At 33.6% G+C, this 26,194-nt stretch overlaps 1 protein-coding gene across 1 annotated transcript in view; it reads right to left on the bottom strand.

The window, feature by feature from the left end:
- Positions 1–26,194, bottom strand: part of LOC129231792 (sodium- and chloride-dependent GABA transporter 1-like) — a 176,361-nt gene that overhangs the window by 20,255 nt on the left and 129,912 nt on the right. Inside the window, exons 4-11 of the mRNA XM_054866166.1 lie at positions 25,557–25,689; positions 19,110–19,244; positions 16,647–16,750; positions 15,121–15,245; positions 13,080–13,192; positions 11,805–11,936; positions 9,048–9,150; positions 3,319–3,419 (exon numbers count right to left, since the gene is read on the bottom strand). Coding sequence (XP_054722141.1) covers positions 3,319–3,419; positions 9,048–9,150; positions 11,805–11,936; positions 13,080–13,192; positions 15,121–15,245; positions 16,647–16,750; positions 19,110–19,244; positions 25,557–25,689 — 946 coding nt within the window. The remainder of the gene's footprint in view (positions 1–3,318; positions 3,420–9,047; positions 9,151–11,804; positions 11,937–13,079; positions 13,193–15,120; positions 15,246–16,646; positions 16,751–19,109; positions 19,245–25,556; positions 25,690–26,194) is intronic.

Raw genomic sequence — 26,194 nt, 5'->3', positions numbered from 1 at the left:
GTGAAGCAAGTGGCGTAAAGGTCAATGACTTTTTTTGCACATTAAAATGCACGCCGAAATTAAGGCTGTCTGGCTGTCTCATTTACAAGCACGGGGATGTGTTTACCAATCACCCCCGCATGAAATTGAACTCCGCTTTCGAGAAGGCGGGGCAAAATGCCTTCTTGTGGAAAACGGACAATGCTCGAAGCTTCCACCAGTTGACGAAATGAGTACGTATGTGATAACGACGGCCGAATATCACAGTGACTACACTGGGACCCTTTTAGGGGGAAAGTCGCGTGACGGTCAGAAAACGTTGTATAAATTCACAACCGGTTGCAGCAAGTTGTGAATGTCAATACGTGGTGACGTTACAGAAAGACGTCGCAGTGACGACTTCATACTGTCTTAAAGTAACGGATCGCAAACTAGTTGTTGCAGCGACGTCGCATAGAAGTCACACGAAACATTTCACAAATGTTTCACAGCGAGATGTCACAATTCTATCACTTTGAGACTCACCATTGTGACTCGGTGTGACGTCCCAGCAACTTTGCTGCAATATATAGTGCTATCAGGGGAGTGCTTGTTGCCGGATAAGATCGAACACTTTGAGTTTCTTTGATTATAAAAGTCAAATGATGATATCTTCGAGCATGTGCTGTAAAGTTAGAAACGGCATTCACTCAGTATGCCATATGTAGGGGAACATGGGGCAAAGTGAAATAGCGGGACAAAGTGAAATAGTGAAATATTTTCTCAGCTTTTAGCTCCACCTATTTGGTGTTATTTTAACTCTATAGTACCATAACTAGTCTATTCCAGTCAGGAAAAAAAATACCGTCGAAGATTAAAGCATTTGGTAATGCAGCATTTTTTAAAAAATGATACTCATATTGTAATATTTTGTTGTAAGACAAAAATTATTTTTGTTAATATAAAATAATAAAGTTATTGTTATTAACATTTTAAGTATTAATTGAGATCTCCTAATATTCAATGCAGTATTAATTTAGTCAATATTAAGCTTAATTGTAATTTTAAATAAATTTTACAATTAGTCAAGTACATACGGGGCAAAGTGGATGGGCCAAAGTGAAATATAGTTTGTTTTATTTACTCACTCAATCATTCAATATAAATCACCTACGTTTAAAATTATTAATTCATTTACATTCCTTTATTTATTAATTGACTTATATTCACTTATTTTCGTATTCACTCATTCTTTTTACTCGTTCATTTATTTTTCTTCATATATTACTTGATTTATTCATTTAGTTATTCGTTTATTGTTTCATTATCGACTCATTTATTTATTCAACCTTTTATTATCCGATTCTTTTGATCAAAAATATGTTTATAATCGAATAGAAAATATTTCATTAGAAAAATATTTTATTTTTCACTTTGCCCCATGAAAAAAAGAAGTGAACATTTTCCACTTTTTTTTTTTTTTGTAGACTCAAATTTACTGCCAAAAATTAAAAATACTGTTTCAACGCAAGTTTTACTATAAAATACAATGTTCTATCTTTATGTACTGTGGTTTTCAAAACAAATTTCCGATTTGTTCATTTTGAAAAAACTCAGTCATCTTAACCATTTCACTTTGCCCCACATTCCCCTACTACTGATGCCCAGTAAAAGTTTTTTTTATTAGCCACTCACTCTATTATATCCTTTCGGATTTTCTACCTCTGTTACTTGCTCAATCCATTTACACGGGAATGACATTTTTACTCATATATTTGCACTTTGCTCCCGGAATTTTAAACTTTTTCCTTAAACTGTGATATATTCGATAATAAGGAACCATTATACAGGGTGTCCGAGAAAGATCCGTACAACTTCAAAAATTTATTGAAAAAGAAACAATAGGGTTACAGCGAAACTAATTAGTACATTAGGTAGAATACCTCAAAAAGTTTTTTTCTGCAGTATGTTTCTGACCATACAATGGCGGTACATGTCCCGCAAAGGAATATTAAAGCATTTTAGTTATTTCAACGGCGGATCTCGTGAAGAAAGCTCAATGTGTTCAATGAAAGCTCAATGGTTTATCGAAATAAAATCCGATACGCTAACACAACGGAACAAAACATCCAAACAGCTGTAGTTACTGTTAATGTTAGCATGCTGAAACGGTCGTGGATGGAATTGGATTATCGTCTTGATATTGTTCGTGCTACGAAAGGGTCTCACGTAGAAATTTCCTAAGGTAATAACTTAAGTTACAGGAAAAAAAACTTTTTGAGTTAATCTATCTAATGTACTAATTAGTTTCGCTGTAACCCTATTGTTTCTTTTTTTAATAAATTTTTGAAGTTGTACGGATCTTTCTCGGACACCCTGTATATCATAATATGAAGCATCAACTTTCCAAAAAGTTTTGCACTTGAAGATTAATGATTTGTACGTGTCGCGGGTGTGACCGCACTGTTACACCTTCCACACGTATAAATCATTATTTTTCAAATGCAAGAAGACTTTTTAAACATTTGATACCGCATATTATGATACATAATGGTTCCTTCTACTCGAATATATTGTATAAGAATTAAAAGCCTAATTTTAAAATTTCGGGAATAAAGGGCACGTGCCATACCTCTTCTTATCACAGAGGTGGTGAAGTCATACGCAAGAGATTTGTCATTGACTGAGTGTGGATGAATTGGGCTGCCGTTGAAATGTTACCCGTGCTGGTGGAAGAGGTCATATTGAACATCTGTAAACTTCCATGAATGTAGAACTACATGCAATTTACAGAATTCAAGTACAATCTATAGTGCAGAAAATATAGCAATTTGAAACTGTGTCCACCTTTTTGACTACCCTTTGGCGCAATGGTGCCAGTGGGCATAGGGTTGGGGACCCCTGAGGTAGATATTGGGTAGCATTGGGATTGGAGCTGTATTATTTCTTGGGCGCCGGAAGTGGCTTTGGGATGTGCAAAAAAGATTAAACTTTTAAGATTTGTTTTTTAATCTAAATTTAGTAGGCACGCGTGCCATGCTGGAACCTATACGTTTTTTTGGTTCCTTGAACCCTGCATGAGGTAATAGTTTCCCAGAGTTGGACTTACTGAGGACCGATGTTCTCAACAAGGCAAAATCGCCTTCCATTGTAAAAACTGTGTGCACATCTAACACTTAAAATTTCATATGGAATTGTTTTTTTTTTCTTATATTTTTTGAGTCTGCTGTTGAATCAGCTAAAAACTGAGAAGCAGGAGCCAATTGAAGCAAAAATGAGTGAAGTATTCAGCCATTAAAATCACGGTGGCCTTATTTGGCGCACTTACCTTAGATAAAAATCTTCCAATTACACACTTACCCCACAAACACAGGGTGTGAAGAAAACCCAACATAGTTTCCACCAGAAGCATGGATAGTAGCCTAACATGTCGCGAAGATTGTCATAATAGCGATTCACTCCTGAAACAAATACAGTCAAAAAATGTATTAGCAAGTTTTGAATTTTAAATGATGCAAATCAAATTTATTTTATAAGTAAAAATGTTGGTGATGGCCGGGGAAAAAAAAACATCACTCTTTTAGCAAGGTTTAAAAGTTGTTAGTGTTTATATTAATTAACATAGTTCACAATAGTTAACTTTAACTGAGCAGCATTTAACAAATATCTTTTGGAAGTATTTAATTCACAGCCTGAGTTTATTAAGCCATAACTAGGCAATTTCACGGGTAACTGACTAACATTTTTGAAACAAAACAATATGTATTTTGTAATATTCAACGCAAAATATACATAGTAAAATCAATCTTTTCACGTGGAATATTTTTTTTTTAAATCCTGAGTTCAATAGTACAGTTAAATTCTTAAAATACATTTTGGACGATTAAAAAAATTGTTAAAAGCATGGTAACTGACTGACATACTTGTTTTTAAAATGTCAGTCAGTTACCATGTTTTTAACAAATATTTAAAAATCATCGAAAATGTATTCGGGGAATTCAATTATACAGTCGAGTCCGACTAACAAGAGGAATTCGTTCCAAGAGTCCTCGCGGAAGTCGAAATTTCGCGTTGTGGAAAAATATACGCATACAAATTTTTTTTAGAAGCATACCAAGTTCTTTTAGACACTTATAAAATCCCCTCAAACTGCTTTTAAGCATCCTCAACTATACATTGCAGTTTCTTGCATGAAGAAATTAACTTTTACTGTATTTAAAGAATAAAAATCTGTTTTATTCAACATGAAATACTTTAAAATGCACAAAATGAATGATCAACGGGAAGGAAAAGACAAAATAAAGAAAAAACACGGTGAGCACAATATGTAGTAATAATAAAATGCTGCACTATAATAGTAAATAATTATTAATAACTTTAATATTTAACAAAGATGCTTGCTTTTCCCAGGAAGTGGATGAACCCGCGTGAAATCCCGAAACGTTCCACGAAAATAATCAGTAACTTTTGGTATTTTTTTTTACAGTGTACCATTAAATTCAGCTTAAAAAAATACAATGTTCCAGGGCAAAAGATCGTTTGCACAGCATATATTTTGCGTTAAATGTTACAAAATACGTATTGTTTTGCTTCAAAAATGTCAGTCAGTTACCCGTGAAATTTCCCGGCTAAAATTCTGAACTGTCGAAGCAAAATAAACAGTTAAAAAGTTTCGTGATTTTTTAAAAATTAAGTCATACAGAGGGATATATTACAGATGCCTACATTTAAAATACAAAGCATTTAAATATCAATAGAAATGTACATGTGTATGAATAATTTTCGAATCCTTTTTAATTTGGCATCTAAATGATACAAAAGGTAAAAATAAGATCATAAAGGTAAAAATATAATCATTATTAGAAACTAATTGAAGCACTTTAGTATCATTTTTCAAACTTCAACACATGAAAAAAAGAAAAAAAACCTACTTGAAAAAAACGTATAATAAGAACAAACATGTGCTCGAGTACATTCATTTCCAACCGAGTTACAAGGAAAAACAGTATAAAATGTATTTAAAGCATGTAATCTATTCAAAGATTATTAAATATTTATAGCGATTTACAATATGTACTTCTAACACTTAAAATAAAAATATAATTAATTCATATTTGAATCGACAGCCCTATAGGAGACATTTTTAATTATTATAACACCCAACACTTTAATTCACAATTTGCAGGAAAACAATTGTGGCAGTTTTTCCCCCAACGGAAGTCTACTTCTTTCGCCTACGAACATAGGCGGATTTACGGGGGTGCCAGGGGGTGCACCGCACCCCCAACAATTTTGGTTGGATTTTCAAAGAAAATTTAAACGAAATATATTTTATCAAGAGAAAATGTATATTTCTCCTCAAGAATTTTGTACAACAACTTATATTTTTCTACAGCTAAATGCAAGTTTATTTACTTGAAAGCAAACCCAAAAATACAATAATAGGCAGCTTATTGTGTGACCCGGTCACCACACATCACCAGTGCGAGAGAAATTGTGCTGCATGAATTAAAAAGAAGTATTTCTCCATTTAAAAAAGAAAGATGATAAATAATTACATAAATCAAACAAAAACATTCCTTTAATTATTTTTCAGAGCTGTATTATGTAATAACTTTATACTCTGTAATTGGGTATGTATTGGTATAACATCACAATTTTCTTTTTCTTTGAAACAACCATGGCTAATAAAGTCAAAAAATATGGCTATTGTGATATACTTCGCCAAAAACGATAAAAAGTCCTTACACATCATTCCAGTAAACAGTACAATAAAATCACTCTGAAATCAACTACAAATTAACATTTCCACTGTAAAATTTCAAAATTTTCTGAAGGGGGCGGGGCAGTGCTATCACTGAGTTCTACTACTAAAATTAGTTGCTTTTGTTGCCTTTAATATGAATAATAGTCTCCGAAATAGTTACCAATACAGAAAATAATTTCTAAAATAGTCTCCTATTTAAAAAAATTGCATTCATATCATTTTGATGCCATGAAGTGTAGCAAACCTACGTGGGGTAAATTTTCTCCGAACAACCTTTAAAAAGGAAAACTTTAAAAAATATTTTCCAAATTTTTGCCCAACCCTGAATAAACACTAGAGAAACCAGCACTGACACATTCTAGTATATTTTTCTCACTATCTGACTGTTAATTAAAGACAACAGTAAAAGGCTGACTGTATAGAAAGAGCTCGAAGCGTCATATTCATATTTCCGACCGAAAGAAAATTAGCTCTCGTTAAAAAATAAAAAAAGAAAAAAAAAATGAATGTATAGTACGAATAAAAGAAATTAGGAACCAAAAAACAGTAAAAAAAAATAGTTAAGAACCAGAAATTGCGATTCCAAAAACTAATCCTTTATAAAAATAGACTCACAAAAACGATACCGTTACGAAAATTGCGATCTTTTACGATCGTGACGAAACTTTACGAAACTTTTTTTATACAAAAATATAAATTTCACATTTTTTTCTGGTCGTGAATGTTTTATTACCTTTCATTTTCTCACTTTTTAAAACGATTGTTTTCAAAAATTAAACGAGGTAAAACTTTTCCTTTTTGTCCCGTGGTAACTAGGGGTAAACTTAAAGGCGATTTTTTAAATTTTTTTTACAAAGTTTTTCTCCTGGGAGGGAAAAAATAGCTTTTTTACGAATTTTAGTTGCACTTACTAAATTAGTCCCTGTATTTTACAACTGATTGCAAAATACTCGCCTTTGCCGTCAAAACAACAGCTTTAGTAGCCATTTGCTGTGCTGTATCCCCCTCCCCCATCCCCTGTATGGCAATGGCGTAGCTACAGTTTCTGTCGCCTGTCTCCCTCTATTTGCCACATTTTCATTGAGACATATCTAATACATTAAAGCATTGAAAATTATCGCTCAAAATAGAAAACTTCCTTTAAAGTAGCAAATGAAACTAATTTAATTCGTATTCTTCCTACTAAAGTAAAGGGGGCGGGTCAGGGCGCCTATCTCTGAGAAATATTCTGAATTTACATGAAAAATTGCAGTTAAAAGCAACTTTTGGCCGAATGGGGTTCTCTACCGAATCTTTATCAAACCAGAAGTTAGTTTAAGCCTTTGAGGACGATTAAGAGTCAGCTTTTATTCCGTAACAAAGTTCCAATAATTTGTTTTCCCTGCATTAATTCAGCACTGGCAAAGAAACAACTTTTACAGAAATATATTATATTTATATACAGAAACAGATGTTACATATCAGAAATATGTTTAATATTACATATTTGAATATTTTCCGAAATTTAAGTTTTAAAAATACAATTTAAGAGTTGAATTACAAGTTAAGAACATTAAATGAATGAGGAAGGTTCAAGGGCTCACTACGGAAATATTTCAACTTCAAACACTGAAATGACCGTTCAGTCATACCAAAACCTAACATTTCAAAGTGTTTTTTTTCCTTTGTCTCCAGTATTATATTTAAGTATGATTCCCTTACTTAATTTTTTTTCACACCAAAAGTGCTGAATCGCCGCCCCGGGCAGACCACCCTCTCCACCCCTCCCTAGCTACGCCACTGCTATATTGTTGCACCCCCAGAATTCACAGCCTAAATCCGCCTATGCCTACGAACTATATAAAATTCTAGTATTCCAATGTGATGGATATTGCGATAACTGATTAATGATGTAGCTTCAATCATAACTATAATTTTATAAGGATAAAAATCCCTTTTTTAAGATAATTTATATTCAAAAAAAGAAAACATCGATATGAAAAAGACATCGAACGCTAAACATCGATAAAAATATCGACGTCAATTTCGCATTTTAGCTGGTAAATATCGTTGTCTCAGAACAACAGTAGGTTATTATACTGTTGTTTCTTGGATTATATATACTACGGTTGATAGGTTATGAACACATATTTTTTTTTTCACTTTTTTTTCATAACTTTTAATTTCAGTATATAACACCCAATATCAGAAAAAAAAATGTTTTCATGCTAATAACCTACAGTCTATGAGAGGGAAATTACGGTAAATGGTAGAAAAACAACTCCTATTGCGGAAACTTTTTTTTTAGTATAAAAACATCACTCGTTAAGAAATAAATAAATACCTTTTTGCAGAGAAGTAAAAGGAAATAAACAACTCTCTAACGTTTTGTAGCACAAAACTACCGATTACTGCAGACGCGTGTTTCAGGGTTTCTTGAAATCCCGAAACACACGTGTGCAGTAATTTGTTTTGGGGTTGTTTCCTTCAGTCAAAAGTACTACTTTTAGTCACTGAAATTGATAAATAAGAAAAAAAAAAAAAAAAAAAAACATGGAGCGAGAAAAAATTTCATTTTCCCAACGCTTAATCTTTAATTAATCTTTTAATATCCAATTTAAAAAATAAGGCGTGGTCTTTATGACGGCACACAGGATGCATTTTGGCGCATCTGTCTACCGCGTTTCCACGTTAATCAAGAAGCGAATTAAATATTGCGTTCTACGCTTGCTAACAACCATAGCGTTGCAACCCACGTGAGTAAAGGTGCGAACTAAATATTGCGCTCTGTGAATGTTATCAGTAAATGGCATTTCATCATTTGTGATGTCATCGGCAGAAGCGTAAACAATAAAAGCGCACCGATTGAAATAATTTTTAAAAAATATTAAACTTAGTCAAATTATATAAAAAATGGTCAGATCCTTTGTTTTTAAGCATGCTCTTTCTGGTTTCGGAAACGACCCCATTTTGTGCTACAAAGTGTTGATTATATCCTTTTATATCGCTCGTTGGTTGTAACATCGCAAAACAAAAATAGAGATTTTTAAGTTAATAAAAAGGAAAGTTGCAGTAATAATAGCAAATGATCCTTAGCATTAATTCAAAAATCATGATTTTTGAGTTATCTGATGTAGCAGCAGCGTATGAGGATACTTAAAAATGTCTGGTAAAAGATGACAATGGATAAAATCGAAAACATAATTAAAATGTCTGCTGCCAATTATAGGCTGATAAATAATGAACAAAAAGTATTTTATTTTTTTGAAGGGTGGTTAACTTTGATGAATCACAATAAAACATGAACGAAAAAAAAAATATCACACTTAAAAAAGATTCTTACCGTAAGACCAGGAGATCGACACAACTTCAAAAAATATTAAAAACAATAGTGAGATCCCGCTTGCTGCGTAATAATCAAATAGTTGAAACACGTACATTCCACCCTAGATGAAAGAAACAAAACTATAAGGTCATTGTAACTAATATTTTCATCCTTACCATAAAAACATATCTATCTGGTCTTCTTTGATACGGAGCAAAGTTTTAGAATACAAAAAAAAAATTGCTGAAGTAGATATTTTAACATTATGATAGCAAAAACGTATGATCTATAAATGAAATTTTTTTTACGTGACTGCTTCTTTCAAACGCCGCTCATGTTTGAAACGGAAGACAGTGAACTAATTTTTTGTTAAGTGATGTGAAAAGCTATTTACAGATTTTTTTTACGTTTTACGCAATTTTGTTACAAAACATTTTTTAAAAAATTTTATTGCGGTTCTTTAAGTCTGCTTATTTAAAGGACTTTTCATCGTTTTCATAGTTCTATATAAACAGTTACTTTAAGATTATTTAGTTCCGAAATTTAATACTACTAACATATACAGCTGCCCAGGAATACCCCGAAATTAAACATTTTATTGAATAATACAATTTACTTTCTTCCTACCTTTGTGAAAAAAAAAGAGTTACAAATTGTATTCTCCAGGAAAATAATTTACTTTTTAATCGTTGCCTAAAGGAGAAAAGAGCTTAATAGTAACATTGAAAAATTAGTTTTACATCTAAATAGCCAATTATGTCATAATTAAAATCACACCAGGAAAATCACTTGCTATTGAGCTTTTGCATTGAAAATAAAGCGCTTTGAATGAACTTGCATTCATTTAATTAATCAGTCGCTAACTTTCGCCAGTATTAAGTCTACTCATCAAAAACAACCCTGTTGTAAACATTTCTCCGCCAAGAAAACCTTTAACTTTTCCGCACAAAAAAAGAGAGCCTTCATCCTAAACCCCAAAACCCTCAGCCTTAAAAAGTTATGATATCTAGTTTGCCCGCCAAGTGTCTGCCAAACTATCATCCTCCCTCTTCTCCTCTTTCATCACACCTACTTCCGTTAGAGCCTCCTCCCACCTTCAACTCCTCAGAAATATGGATAGATCCTTTAAATTGTTTATCCTGTTTGGCGGGAAGCTTTTCAAAGTGAAGTGGTTGCTTGGTGAGCAAAAAGTATACGTACTCAATGGCCCCCCCCCAAGAATATGTATAAAAAAAATCATTACCATAGACCCCCGGGGGGCTGTGACAGAACCCGGGAAGGTACAATTTGGGGGTAAAAACGAGGGGGGAGGGGGAGAGGGGTCAAATGGCATATCAGTAAGGCACAAGGAATGTGTGTGCGAAATTTCAGCTTGATTCCTCTGTTCGTCTGGGCTGTAGCCCTGTCAAAGAAAGCGAAAACTTTTTTGAATTAAAAGTTGGTGACATTAAAAGTTGGTCGTGAAACTAAAAGTTGGTCGTGAAACTAATGTCACGACCAACTATAAAATAGTTCAAAGGAGACCAAGGGTTGAGCGTGCTAAAAATGCCGTAAAAATGCTAAAAGTTGGTCGTGAAACTAAAAGTTGGTCGTGAAACTAATGTCACGACCAACTATAAAATAGTTCAAAGGAGACCAAAGGTTGAGCGTGCTAAAAATGCGTTGTTATGGATAAAAAGTGGGATAATGTAATCTTTTCCGACGAGAAAAAGTTTAATTGGGATGGACTAGATGGTTTTTGCTATTTCTAGTACGATCTCTGTGAAGGAAAAAACAAATCTCAAAGCGAACATTCGGAGGCGGCTCAGTAATGGTATGAGGAAGTTTCGCAACGGACGGAAACTATACCAATACTTTTCGGGCAGGGCAGAATGAATTCCAAGAGTAATGTTAATTTACTGAGCATGATTTTTGTAAAAAAACCCCCCGCTAATTACGAGTTTTAACAATTTGTTCCAGCAAAATAATGCCTAATTACATGTCTCTCAAACCGCACAATTATTTCTTTGTGCTTATTTTGTGAAATTACTGAGTTGCTCAAACAAAAGGCTCGATCTAAGTTTAATGGAAACTTTGTTAGGCATTCTGGCACCCAAAGTAGGAAAAAATGGTATTCAATATCGGAAGAAGCAGGAACTCATTTTCTCCATCGAAAAAGCCAGAAAAAAATTTCTAAGAACATTTTTCAACTTCCATGGCATCAAGACTCATAAAAGTGACTAAAAAAAGGGGGGGGGGGACATTATTGATTACTAGTGGCTTTCAGGGCAAAGCGCTTGCTGTGCTTATAATTTTGTTCAGTTTTATCAGTGACATTTTTTTTATTAATCAGGGTGAAACATTTGAATTTTTTATTTTGAAATATCCTGCATTCTACAATGATTTCTATCATAAAAAGACATTTTGTGTATAAATTTCACAGAATTATATTTGAAACTTCTTTTTTACTGGGCAATGTTCTGTGTGTTCTTATAATTCTGACCACCACCGTATATATGTTATGTGTTAACTTTTTCAAAGAATCAGTTAGTCAAACACATAAAAATAAATCTGTGTTAAAATGAAAGTCACGAATTTAAAAAAAAAATGTATGAAATCTAATGTTCTGGGAAATTTTCTTTTAGAAGAGGGAAGCCGAGAAAAGTTGATCAGGGTGTAATAAAGACCGAAAACTATTGATTTTATTATTGAAATTTCTGTACAGAAAAGATAATGGAATTTATTTTAACTAATGTTACTGAAGCTAATAGCTGTAACTATATACAATGATCTTACCTGAGTTACAAAACAGAGACCCATAATGTATGATATAACACAAACTCCAGCAATGAACAGTTCTTTATGAGGCCTGAGCAGTCGGGGCCATTCGTCTACAACAGCTGTGATGAAGCCTTCCATTGTACAGAACTAAAATAGAAAAAATCTATACAGTTTTAAGCGTTTGTTTTTGTTGAAGCTGTTGCTTCTGGAATATTTCTCCTTTACTCAAAGAAATTCAATTTGACGCTAAAAGTTTGATTTTCATGTGAAAAGCAGGCTGACGTAGGAGATATGAATCTTTATATTTTTGACACAAAGCATTTTGTACTGAAGAGTCTGAAATTAATTTATGCGCAATTCACAACAAAAGTTGATGCTTTCTTTTCTCAAAAATATTCAAAACACCCAATTCATTAAAATGTTTTAAAAACCAAACATGTTTATAACTCAGAAATAGTATTTCATTCAGTTTATGATACAAAAATAATTTTTAATGCTATTCAAAACAAAGAAATAACGTACCTTTTTGCAAAAATCTGAATTGAATTTTCTACATATACTACCCACTTACCTCTGTCATACAGATATCCCTTCGAAGCTTAAGGCTGAGAACTAATTTGTTAATATAAATCATAATAAAGTTACGTACCACTCAAAGCTACGCGAAGAAGTGGAACATATGTGAGCTAAGTACTTTATTCAAACATGATGACTAAAGAAAATTCATTTAAACATTCAGTCATGATAACCAAGGAAAATTTACTTAAAGGTTCAAGTCAAATTTGATAACCAAGGAAATTTCATTTAAGCATTGAATACAAATATGATACCCGAGTAAAATTCATGCAAACATTTAAGTCGAATATGATAACTAAGGATAATACATTTAAATATTTAAGTCAATTGTAATAATCATGAAAAATTTAAAAGGTATATTTTAAGCCAACTATGTTAACCAAGAAAATTCATTTAAACATTAATTCTAACATAATAACTAAGGAAAATTCATTTAAATATTTAAGACAAAAATGATAACCGAGAAAAAAATTGTTTTCATTTAAACATTAAAGATATTCATTTCAATATTTCTATCAAATATGAATACCAAGGAAAGTTCATTTTAGCACTTATGTTTTTAAGATAGAGCCATAAATTATACTCCCATAAAAGAATTTTTTTTTAATAAAGTAAAGTTAAATTTTCAATTCTCATGGACAGATTTTTTTTTCCAGCCATTTTGCGGTCGTCGGTAAAATGGTGTTTATATTGGTTCAATGCAGACATAATTACCTGACTGTCAAGACCTAACATTAATATCATGAGGAAAAACAGCACAGCCCACAAAGGAGATATAGGGAGCTTCAACACTGCAGAAGGATATGCCAGGAAAGCCAAGCCAGGACCTAAGGGAAAGAAAAACAGAAGTAGACATTTTGGAGAACGAAACTTATAGGGTAAGGTCACCAGTAACAGACAAGGGTTCAGTTAGAGACAGTCATAAGTTTGGATTCAAATAATAAGCCTTTTAGGCGGGTAAAACTGATAGTCCTTTGGCCCATGAATATGGTGCCACCATCTAGTGTTATCAGAGTGAATTTTATGAGCCAGTTGGTATTTATAAGGCAGTGTTTGAAGGTGATGCACAGCCACCACGAGGTCAGCTGGTGTTTCATGTTCATTTGAATTTATTAAGGCTTTAGTTCTAAAAATAAAGAACTTTCGCACATTTTGACGAGAAAAAGGGAATATGTCTATTACTCATCCTTTCCTCATCCTGGCTGTTTGCTGGGTATCATCAGATTTTTCGATGTCTGCTACTGGGAGTTGGACCTTTTTTCGAAATTGAGCAAATAAAATTAGAATTAACTAATTTGGAGGAACCAGAAGCAGTCAAACGTTAGATGAGATGTTATTGCATGCGAGAAAAATAGTTTGAAACGTCTAAATACATTGAAAGGCTCTGAAAATATCCTGAGAGCGATGTCTTAAGCATGAAAGCATGTCCGTGATTGGTGCCATCACCCTACTGCTTCTGAATCAAAAACTCAGTCCGATTTTCCGTCGCGAGATAACTGCGATACCATTTTTGACTCTGTCACATGCTGAACTTCGTATCAGACTGGTAAACCGGGTGCGATTCGTCCACGTGACCGGTCGAAAACGACAGAAGAAGAAGTTCGACTGCTAAACGAATCATTCTGTACGTTGCGTAGGAGAGAGTTGGGAGGAATGGGGTAGCTGCATTTTTGCCGGAATAAAATGTGAAGTATTATGCTTACCTTTTGTTGTGCAAATGTAGCAGATTATAATAAGGTACCATATTACCCCGCATTATCCGGCATGCCGGAAAGAAGCGAGGTTGATCAGCATGCCGGGAAATTCGAATCTTCCGCAATGCCGGATATTTCAGGTTTATTTTGCAACAAAACAAAAGTAAATTTCCCCATTCAGTTCCAATCAGAAAGCATTTAAATTCCAAGAGTCGGAGTCTTCAGTTTCCCCTCCGAATCCTCAAATATGCCAGGGCTGCAAAATGAGAGTCGGAGTCGAACTGATTTGGGGATAAAGAAGATGGAGGCGAAGGTTCTAAAATTTTTAGGGTCGAACTCGGAGCCTGTCATTTTCCCTCCGATTCTGCAGCCCTATAATATATCATAATAGTGATAATTTAAGTAAAAAAAAAAAAAAAACCAAGGATGAAACTGAAGATGCTAGGGAAAGAACAGATGTGCTAAATTTTGATTTTTAATGTTTCGAATGTTTGGAATTTTGTGCTTAACGAATTAGCCTTTGGTGTGGTAAAGATAATATATCTATTTCATTGCTAAACAGAATTTTTAGCAGTTTTTATGCTTGTAATGCTGTAAGTATGACAATTTGGTTTTAATATTTTGAAACTCAAAATAATCAGCGATGAAATCGTTTGGTTTGTTTGTATACAATTTCTTTATGACTTTCACCACCCTCCGTTCCTTAGTCATCCTCCTCCCACAACTGAAATTGTAAAAAAAAAAAAACTACATATTCATTTACTGTCAAAACCTATGGACTCATTTACTTTCAAAAAAAAAAAGAAAGAAAAAAGTCGATCATTCCATCCCCCCCCCCCAGTTTTTCTGAAAAAAAAATCCATATCTAATTACTTAAAAATGCAATATGTAATTACTTCAATTATATTTTTTTCTACGATGCCAATTTTTTATTTAGAATACAAAGCGTGAGTACATGCTTTATTAAATTTTTGAGGCGTATTTCTGATTTTCAATGGATGAAATACGCTTATTAGAGGCGTCAAAAATGTCTGCTTATATTTTTGAGTAATTCTACTTACCTGAGGCAGCTACTTCGCTGACGGGTTTGTTCTGCTCATGAGCCATGAAACCCACGACGGAAAAGATCACAAACCCGGCGAACATAGAAGTACCACTGTTGATGCATGAAACAATCAGAGAGTCTCTGGAAATAGAAAAGCCCACGCTATAAATCTCAATTCAAGTGTTTGAATGCACAACTGTGTACAAGAACATTTATGCAATAATTAATTTATGACCAAAAACTTCCAAAATGGCACTTAAAATGAGTGAAATAATTGAAGGTAATTTTGCACCGTGTGAGTTAACTTTGTCAGGGGTTTCCAACCCCCTTTAGAGCAAGGGCACCCCCCTAAACTTCGTAAACCCCTAAAGCCAAAACCCCCCTAAAAAGTGAAAAATACCCCTCACAACTCCCCCTCCCCCTAAAAATTTCAATGCCGCAGTCTGCGCCATGACCCTCCCTAGGTGGGCACTCCTGACTTTGTACTACTTCATAATTGTTTTTGTGAAAGAAACTGCAGAAAGTCCGCTGTTTTTTCCTTGTAGGGCTGCGTATTGTCTATTAACCAGTCTCACATATAAAGCATTCCCGAGACACCGGCATTATTTCATGTAGCCCCACCATCGGTGGTTGCCATTACCACAAGAGTTTTGACTTCGAGTTTCCCCATCAGATTGAGGCATCTGGGCTGTTATGATGCGAGGCTGGACTCGGAATTTAATTTTGTCAAGATTATTCAAAGCCAAACGAATACTCGAGGGCTCCTTCTAATGCCGCATAACAATATGACTAGGACGCTGCTGACTTTCTGCGTCTTGAAAATATTCCAACTGGAGGCACGTTCGAACCAGCACCTGTGGTGCGTAAGAGGCCAACGCCTAGACATTACATGAATTCTGTCGACTCAAAGGTCCAATGTTACACGTAAGATTGTCCTGTCACTTTTCTACCTTTTTTGTTGCAAAATATATTGCCAGCACTGCACACAACTCATTGTATCATCCATTCATTTTGAAGTTAACTTTTTGGAAAATTCTTTTGAAAGTTGACTTGAAAGTTTTGGATACCTCGTCCCCCACATCGTAATACTCTATACAGTATAATAAATGATAAATATTTTGTGCTGTGAAATAAAAAGGGGGAGTTTTTAAACATTCATATTATATATATATATATATATATATATATATATATATTTTTTTTTTTTTCTCCTTCAAAGTTTCACCATCAAGTATTCACTTCTACTTTTCACTAAAACTAGAACACTACGGGTCATAGATTTTCTGTTATGTAGGTGTTTGTTATGCACTCCAAGAGAGAAATCAGGCTGTGTAGCGCTTATTCGGTCTTGATGAGGCGCCCTACTGTTGTACAACCAAAAGGAACAATTTATAAAGTCGACGCATTTCAAATATACAAAACTCTTAAAGTTAGAGGATTGAAGTCAATCACTTAAAAAAAGAGTTCCGTTTGAAGAACTCGGTTGGAAGTAAAAGCAAGTCTGCACAAAAGAAAGCACATGCACATGAGTTAATTTATTACCTGTACACATTATTGCTGTACTTGTTGTAGCTTCCTAAGGCAATCAGCGATCCTAAACCGAGACCATAAGAGAAAAAGATTTGCGTAGCAGCATCAATCCATACCTATTAAAAAGTACTGAATAAGAGTTTTACATAGTTAAATTAAAAATGGTAAATATTTAATAGCTGTAAAATTCAAAACTAGGAACATGAATGGAGGGGGCAAACGGCATAGCTGTCTGGATGAAAAATTAAGTATGTTACAGTTTGTTCAGTTCAGAGGTACGTTTCTCTAACAAGTTTATTTGATCACAAAATATCCAATAATATTTTCACTTATTTTATGCATATACCTACTACTTAGACCTTCATTTAGGACGCAAAGTGAACTGCTTAGAGTTAACAATATCGAAACAAAATCGGGAAAGAACAAATTAATTTATTTCAATGACTAACTTCCATGATCAGTAATAAAAATGTGACACGTTTTGAATTTAAATTAAATTACATCAACAAAACAAGAGCATCCATAGTTTCTTCAGTATCCTGATGAAATATAAATATTATGAAGATTTCGGGAACAGTCAAAACAAATTTCAGTTTAAAGTAATGCCCTAGCAGCAGCATCAGGGGCGGACTGGGATCCTCGAGAGAGCGTCAGTTTATTTCATTCTACAGTAAAGTGCTTCATAAAATGCTTTAAAGAAAAGAATTGGACCGAAAACAAGGTAAGAAAAGGTCTATTGGCAAAGTTGACAAAACGTGATCGGAGATTTACAGTTAAAAAATTATAAAAAATACACATTTGAGTGTTGTAATAGTTTCTGCAGAGTTAATTGAAAACTTCTACATTAAATTTTCACCTAAAATTGATCGCCAAGTTCTCTGATTAGCTGGATTAAAGTGGACCTCTTCCCGCAGAAATTTTCTTGGTCTTGCGAAAAACAGAAAGCTTACGTTTTTCTTCGCAAAATCAATGATAAATAAGCTCAAAAGGTTTTGGAATTACGTCTTACTTACACATAAAAGTGAATTCAACATTTTTTGGTTGAATTGTTGTACAATTATAAACATAGGAAAAAAAAATAGGAACTTAATCTTAAGAACTTAGTTGAACCATAATCAGGACGGTGAAGGGGTTCTTGTGTGAGGGTGCATATCAGCATCAGGACTTAGTAGTTTGGAATTTTTTGACGAAATAATGAATCGTGCTGTCCATTTAAATATTTTTAAAAAAGATTTAAAACTCTTAGCCAAAAATTTGGTTATCGGAAACAACTTTTGCTTTTTATCAAGATAACGGTAACATCACGATTTTCAACGTTTGCGTCTAGTGTCTCAAAAATTGTCTTAAAGTTTAGAAAATACCCCTTCAATCTCCAGATTTGAACTTAGTGTAACATATTTAGAGATATCTGGATGCTAGATTACGAAAATAGAGCTAGAAACAGTATGACTCGAAGTGTAGTTGAACACTTGCTCAGAAATTACGCAAAAAAAAAAAAAAAAAAAAGAATGAATACTACTCTCAGACGTTTAAAAGGTGCAATTGATACTGCATAATATTCTACTGATTAATAACTTAATAAAAGTTAGATTATTCAATAATATATAGACATTTTTTAAAGTGTACGAAGACTTTCGTGAGATAAAATTTCCGCCACTTTTTGGTTTTTGATTTTTAAAAAATTAAGTTTTAATATTTAAAAAAAAATCATGTAGTTTTGTAGAAAATTGCTCATAGATCTTATAATTAAATACTTATTCCGAAATATTAATTCTAACCAATGAGATAGGGTCCTATTTCATTGAAAGTCGTAGGTGTACGAACAACTTTTGGGAGCCACTGTTTATGTTTCTTTATTTATTGCAGAATACCTGCAGTCAGTCCATTTGACGCTGAATGGAAGTATTCTTGGTTGACCAATTCGTTCAAAGTATCCTTGTATCTTTAAAAAGTATACATCTCTTTTTCTGTAAAGTTGCTGAAAGTATACTTTTCACAGTTGCTTATTTTATACAGCTTCTGAGTTGAACTTTTCCACATACATCGCTTTTTGTTTGTTGATACATTTTTCGTATTATATATTAACAAGAGATAAATCACTAAACGTCTAACCTATTTGTATGCACTTGTACAAAAAAAGGTAAACTCGACAAGAGGCTGTTTTGAATAGTCATTTTGCTAAGCCTTGTTGTTATGTGCACATGCTGTGGAGAAGGAAAACTCAGACGGAGGTAGTTTTCTTCAGTGTGAGTTAACATAGTTTTGATATGCGCATAGGCTGTAAAAAAGGTAAACCCCAAAATAACAAATTTTTCGACAAGGGAGTTAGCTAAAACTTGTTACGCGCATATGATGTGGAAATGTAAACACGAAAAGAAGTATTTTTTGAAAAGTGAGTGAACTAAATTTGATTGGGCACTCATGCTGTGGAAAAGGTAAACTTGGAAAGAGGCACTTTTTTGAAAAGTGAATTACCTGAGAATCACCGAGTTTGCTCATATTAGGCCAAATGTAGAAGAGAATGCCGTCTCCAGCTCCAGGAAGAGTCACCCCTCTGATGAGAAGAATAAATAGTAATAAATATGGAAACAAAGCTGTGAAATACACCACCTGGAGAAGATGAAACAGAAATTCAAAATAGTTACGAATATGAATCAAAAGTAAAAGTTTTGCAGAACACGTTAAACGAGCAGCATGAAGGAAATATTTTCTTTTATCTGGGTTATATGTATCTCGAAACGCTGCGCATATGGCCCAAAGATTACAAGACGCTGTACATATGTATCACAAAACGCTGAAGCTGTTTACATGCACATAATGTGGAGAAGATAAACTCGCAAAGAGGCTTTATTTTATTTTATTTTTTTTGAAAAAGTTAACTAAACTTGTCGTATAAAAAAGCAAATAAATAAATACGCAAATACCATAGTGCGGCTCTGGCAAGTTGAGCTATGACATTGATAATGTTTACCTATTTGTTTAGAGTTTAGTTGAAAAAAGACGTGTTGTTGAAGTTCATTTGAGTTGGAATATCTTTTCAAAAATACAGTAGGGGAAGAGTGGGTACAGTGAGACGCAAAAATTCAATCATATTTTTTATTATGTAAAATATTAGAAAACATTTTTTTTAATATTCTATAATATGTGTTACAGCAATAAGTATTATAAAAATTGGTTTAGAAAAATCTGCGACTTCACGCAAAAGAAAAATAATATAAAAACGAAATACAATTTTGTCTCACTGTTCCCCCAGTAAGTGAGAACAGTGAGACACAGTAAGTGGGAACAGTGAGACACAGTAAGTGGGAACAGTAAGACACAATAAGTGGGAACAGTAAGACACGTTTATCGATCTAGTGAACATTGAAAGCATCAACATTGACCTGGAAACATTCGGATGCTTGTTGCCGTTTGGTTTAACCCTGAGTTACGGGTTTGATCAAGTCACATTTCAAGCAAAAAATTTCAGAATCGGGTTTTCCGTTTAGGAGCTATGATGCACATTATGAAATGAGAGGGTTCCATATGACCCGTAGAGAGAGGGTATGAGGGTCGTTGGTTGAGCAAACTTAAATAAAAACACTCTCGATAAAGTACCTTTAAAAAAATTCAAAACCGGTCCATCCGTTAGGTAATCATTGGCTAAAATTAAAAAAAAAAGTAAAATAGGGGCTGCTATGCCAAACACACATATATATACACACACACATGTAGCATTTATAATGAAATTCTTTTTTGCATCGGGGTTAGAAACTAAAGTTATATAGATTAAATACGAAATCGAAATAAAAACGCCAAATAATTTACATAAAATTTAGCAAATACATCTGTATTATATCGATATAATGGCCATAACTCTATTTAACACCCTTATTGTGTAGGTGCAGGGTTTTCAAACTGATCTTGTCATTATTTTCGTCAACAGTTTAGTTGTAATTTAATTCCATTCAACTCATAATTTATCCACTTCTTATATAAAAGTACCACGGGAACGGTGAAACACGAGCTCATGCTGTCTCACTGTTCCTTCATTGCCACATCTGAACGAAGTAAGCGCCATTTTCATACAGAGAAAAATAACAAAATCATTTTACTGCTAAAATGAACGTTAAATAATAAGCTAATACAAGATTAATAATAACAGTTTTTAAAGTATATCAAACAAAAAAAGAAACAATACAATAAGCAATGCAAAACATTTACTTTAATAGGCTTAAATTAAGATGACGTAATATTTTTTCTCACTTTACATCTGAATGCAACTTTCTTTCTGAAATAATGTTCATAGCATGCTGATTTTTCTTTACAAAAGTGTTGCTAGTCTGGATATTTTTTAACATAAAATAAATAGCTGCTGTTTCACTATTCTCCCTGTCTCACTGCACCCACTCTTCCCTTTACTCTCGATATCACGAAGTCGAAGGGACGGTAAAAAATCGAGATATCGAGATAACAAGGTCATAATTATAATAAAACAATATTCTAAAAATTAGTCACGATAGTTAAAAATAAGTGGAAACATGTAGTGAAAGTTAAAAAAAAAGGTCTTAATACAATAACAAAAATTTTAATTTTTAAAATGAGCCAAAAATAGAGAAAAAGAATGCTCAATTGAAGTAGCAAAATGTAGTGATTTACTACGACTAAACTTATCAAAGATTTGAATTATCAAGTTGAAGAACGGTTTCAAACGATTTTCCAGCGCCCCGGAACAAAATCCCTGTCTGTAAAGGCGTTTTCCGTTCCTCTCCCCGGTATCCGACTGCGTTAAAATCGACATTTTCGATGAAATATTCGTAATTGTTTTTATGATTTCATTTTGTAGTCTGATTCATTAGCCTTCCAAAACTGTCTTAGTTTTTACTCTACGTGAATTACAACTGGAGTTATAGCTATATTACTACAGAGTCGTACACTGAGCTCCAGACCGGAAGTTGCATTTAAACGCGTTTTCTGAAGAACGATATTTTTGAAGAAAGCTGTCTACCGTAACAATGATATCTCAAAAAGTTATTGTAGTATTGATATGAAATTTTCTGAGATAGTTCTCTGTAATATGCTTGATGTTTTCCTCTAAAAGCTAAGCTGAATTTCATTATCTATACATATAATAAAATAAGATGTTTGTGTGTGTGTGTGTGGCGCGCATCCCGGGAAAACGGTAAGGCCTAGAAAGATGATATTTGGTATACAGGTGTAGTTTTTGCTGAAGTTGTGCACCTCGGGCCTCGATTTTTGATATTTTAATTAGAAAAAAAGTTATTTAATGTTTTATGAGATTTTTAGCACTTTTTAATACTTTTAACCTCACAGACCCCGAACCAATCGCGACAGACAAATATTTTTGGTACTATAGTGTCGGAAATTTAATTTTAAATATGATGAACAAAAAAATTTTGAAGATAGAGCAATTTTTGTATTTTTTATGAATTTTTGAAAAAACCTTTAATTTGCATGTTTTTCTGGGTTTTATTTTTTTCTAATACCATCCTGCGAGAAGTATCAAAGCCTCATTTCTGAAATTTAAGTTGGTAATAGTAAAAACATTTCGCCCTCTTCAAAAGAAAAAAGTTCTTAAAAATACGCAATAGTTTTTTTTTTACAATTTTTTTAATGCTGAACACATCATGTCCTTTCACGCATCAGTCGAAAAAAGCGTTCTTCAATCTTTTATGCCTGTGACGTCACTACTTGGGTTTCGATTCGATATTTACGATGGAATCTTAATCGCAAGCAATGTTAATCTTTTTTTTTTTACTATATAGCTTATTTCTACATTTTCTGACGTGATGACCACGTGTTTTTTCGCAGCGCTTGCTTTTTTCCTTTCCTCTTTTTTTTTTTTTTGGTTTTATTTAGGGATTGCATTTATTTCTTTTTCCATCCCCCCCCCCCCAAGCTGGACCTTTCGCTGTATCTATATTACGTTGCATTTCATAGTTGTGCGCATTAATTCAATAAAAACAGCGAGATTTTTTTTTATCTTTGTCAAACGCTACTTTTTGCATACTACGGGGAATTTGAGCCTTTTTTTTTTGCTCTACTTAAATAAAAAAAGGCGGTTTTTTGAGTGTTCTTTGTTTTTATTAGGAAATGGGTGAGGAGGTCAAAATAAATAGAGATGGATAAGAAAATGTAGAGATATATTGTAAAGGTAGATAGCCGCCGAAGGCGGCAATCTTGGCGTAAAAATGTGAATGGCACAAAAAAAAAGATAGAGATGGATTGATTAATACTGCTGCCAAATTTATTTAAACAACCGCCGAAGGCGGCAAACTTAAAGTAAAAAGGTAAATGACAAGTTAGCCAAACAGCCGCCGTAGGTGGCTGCTTGCACATTGGATGTCAATGCCCCCTCCCTCCCCCACATACACCATGACTTTGAAAAAACAATGCTTTCACATAAAAGTGGAAGTGCATTTTGTTATTTTTCGACCGAATTTGCATGAAGAGTACGTCGTTTGCGTCTCCCCTCCCCCTCCTTTAAAAACATTCCAAACGACGAAACTGGAGACAAATCTAGAAAATATTTTATTCAAATTATTAATGATATAGATAGATATAGATTGATTGACACCGCCACGAAATTTATTTAAGCAGCCGCCGAAGGCGGCACCCCTGGCGTAAAAAGGCGAATGGCGTAAAAAGGCGGACCAGCTGGTCGCCGCAGGCGGCTAGTTAAGTAATATTTTCATGCGGATAAGTTTAAACAAAGGCGTTTGCTTACGAAAAAATACCAGTATAGGAACTTTGATCGGCTATATTTCAGTACTTTTTTAAAAAATAATAAAACTTTTTAAGCAAAACACACATTAATGTCATACAAATGTATTACTACAAGGGTTTGTGTGTGATTAGAACCAAATTTTGTCAATAGCTGTTAGCGTAAGACACGTTTTTTCGCTATTTTTCTTCAAATTTTTCCATTTTTTTTTTTTTAAATAATATTTTAAAAGCTTGTTTTTACATTTTTTTCATAGTTTTGAAATATATGTAGTTAAAAAATAACATTTAAAAAAATGGCCAGGTTATTTTTCAAAAAAATGTCTTCGAACGCAGCCGGATACCTTAACGGAGGTGGAAATAGAGTCAAATAAGGCCCCTATAGCCGACGCATCCGCCAATTTGGAGCAAACATGATCCAGTGCTTCGCAGCGATAGCATTGCTGCTGATGTTTACATTTCTTTAGCATATATTAAATTGAGTCGAACGGGTGGTTTTTCGGCTGTTAATTGTGCAAACAGCTCCTAAAAAGGATTTCAGCTCTTCAGATTTCCAGGAGATGCAGAAAGAAAAAAGAAATGGATAATTAATAGCCGACGAAGTGACTGGCAGCCTCGAAATGGATCTCGCCTTCTGTGAGATTAATATCGATTTATTTCTCATGATTTTACTATCATTACGATATAAGTGCTCTGTAATCTTTGCTAACATGTTGCAGTGTTCTGCGAAATGTCTTTTATTCTGTATTTCTCTATAGCAATTTCTCTGTTTTGCAATAAGTACGCTTGCTCCCGCTTGCTCCAACATGGCGGATGCATCCGCCTCCCCAGTTATAGGGGTTCTAGGGTCAAAAGATCCAACGAAATGACGTGAGTAGGGGGCGAAAAGTTTTAGGTAGGTTTTTTTTGGATTCATAGGTCTTAAATTTTTTTAACCCCTGAGAGAAATAATGAAGGGTGTGAGAAACTTTTGGAAACATTCCTTGAGTTGCTTCGAGACAATAAACTGCGGTTTTTCCGGAAAAATTGCATTTGACTTCGAAAAATATTCGACATAACAAGGTTTTGATTAAAAACTCTTCGACATAAGAAAGAAAAATAACATTAGATAAGTATGCAAAATCAAGGGGGAAAATAATTTTTCGTTATATCAAGGTTTTCGAGATATCGAAGTTCGAGGTATCGATAGTATACTTTACTGCGAAAGGAACCCAACTCAACTCAGTGCCAATTTCCCTTCCCTATTACCCCAAAAAACGTAAACATAATCAATGACGAAGCTGAACTTTAATGACAGAGACACACTATAAACATGGAACGTAATAACATTTAAAAAAAAAAAAAAAAACTTGCAAAGTAGCGTTTTAATGACATTATGTTCTTATGTATACCTGCAAAATTGAGTTTTTCAATTCTTAGTCTTGACGATTTCATGCTTAAAGCAATTAGCTGCAATCTCATGGAAAGCCTTTGAGGTGTACTAGCAGAGAAAATGTACGCAAACGGGGGTCAATGCTCTTTAATGAAGGATTTAGTCAACAATTGAACAGAAGTAGCAGCAATTGTGTCAAAAATGTTTGCAAGCACTCGGGCCATCAATTCTAATTCGTATTTATCAAGTTTTACTGGCCGTTAAACTGTGATTTATACACTAATATTTTTTCTTTGTGACTGCTGCTCAGTGTGGGGCGCCTAAAATATTTCCTGTATTAAAATACTGGCTTTTTAAAACCCGGAAACACGTGTATGCTATATTTTTGCAATTTCGCGTTTTAAAAACGTTAGTCTTATTTCTCATTTCATCAAAGTTATTGTCTGTTAGATATTTTTCTCAACTTGTTTACTTTCTACCTTGGCGACAATAGAAGAATTGTTTAAAGCGATTGGCGATAGCTGCAAGTAGTATGTGGCAGCCCTAGAATTTAGAAGTTGAAGCAAACGCCAACAGTGAAATACTCAGTTTGAAATAGTGATGAATGAATTAAAAAACCACCAAAAATGAAAAATGCGCAAAGTGACTTACCTTTAACGGAAATGTACCGTCTAATAATTAGAAAACTAAAAAAATGTCTTAAAAGTAACTTTTTTTCATTTTTAGCACTATAAAAACTCTATTTAATTGCTCTTCATGCGACGGAAATAGATTGCAATTGAATGTTTTAAAGCCGAAAAAGCAAATAAGATGTGTGAAATGTTTACCCTTCCTGTCCATTTGACTCCTTTCCATATGCAGAAATAGCAAAGAATCCAAGCCAGAGCTAATGTTCCAGCCAGCGGCCATCGCACTTCGCCAGGTTCTCCAAGTCCAGGTGTAATTTGAAGTACATTGCGTCTGCAAGAGTTTTTATCAATGGTAAGTTCATTTACAGTTCTTACAGTCATATTTTATTGACATTTTAACTAAAATCAATAAGTTTACAGTCATTCAGGGTAACTTTGAGCCATTCCGATTAACTTTGTGCCATTTCGAATATTGCTGTATATTTGACTAAAAAATTGAAGACTCAGTCCTGCGCTCGCCTCGCAAGTTTATGAAATAAGTTTTCTGTATTTTATGTATTAAAAAAGAAAAAAAAAAGTGGACAATATTGTGTATAGCTGATATCGTTATTCAATAACTATGAAATGACATTTTGGAAGTTTTTTTTTGACGCTGTGAAAGTACTTTTCCTAAGTTAAAATATTCAAATATTCTATGCAAATGTATGAATGATAGACATCTTGTCATGTTGTGAAGTCCAAAAAGGAGTTTTTAAACATTTAGAAATTTTATTTTACTGCATTAACGTTGCATTAATTTTGTTAAAACTTTGCATCTCATTTCTGATGTGCCTCAA

Source organism: Uloborus diversus, chromosome 10 (assembly GCF_026930045.1).
Source record: "Uloborus diversus isolate 005 chromosome 10, Udiv.v.3.1, whole genome shotgun sequence".
NCBI classification, from domain to species: domain Eukaryota; kingdom Metazoa; phylum Arthropoda; class Arachnida; order Araneae; family Uloboridae; genus Uloborus; species Uloborus diversus.
This window is presented reverse-complemented; position numbering and strand designations above follow the sequence as displayed.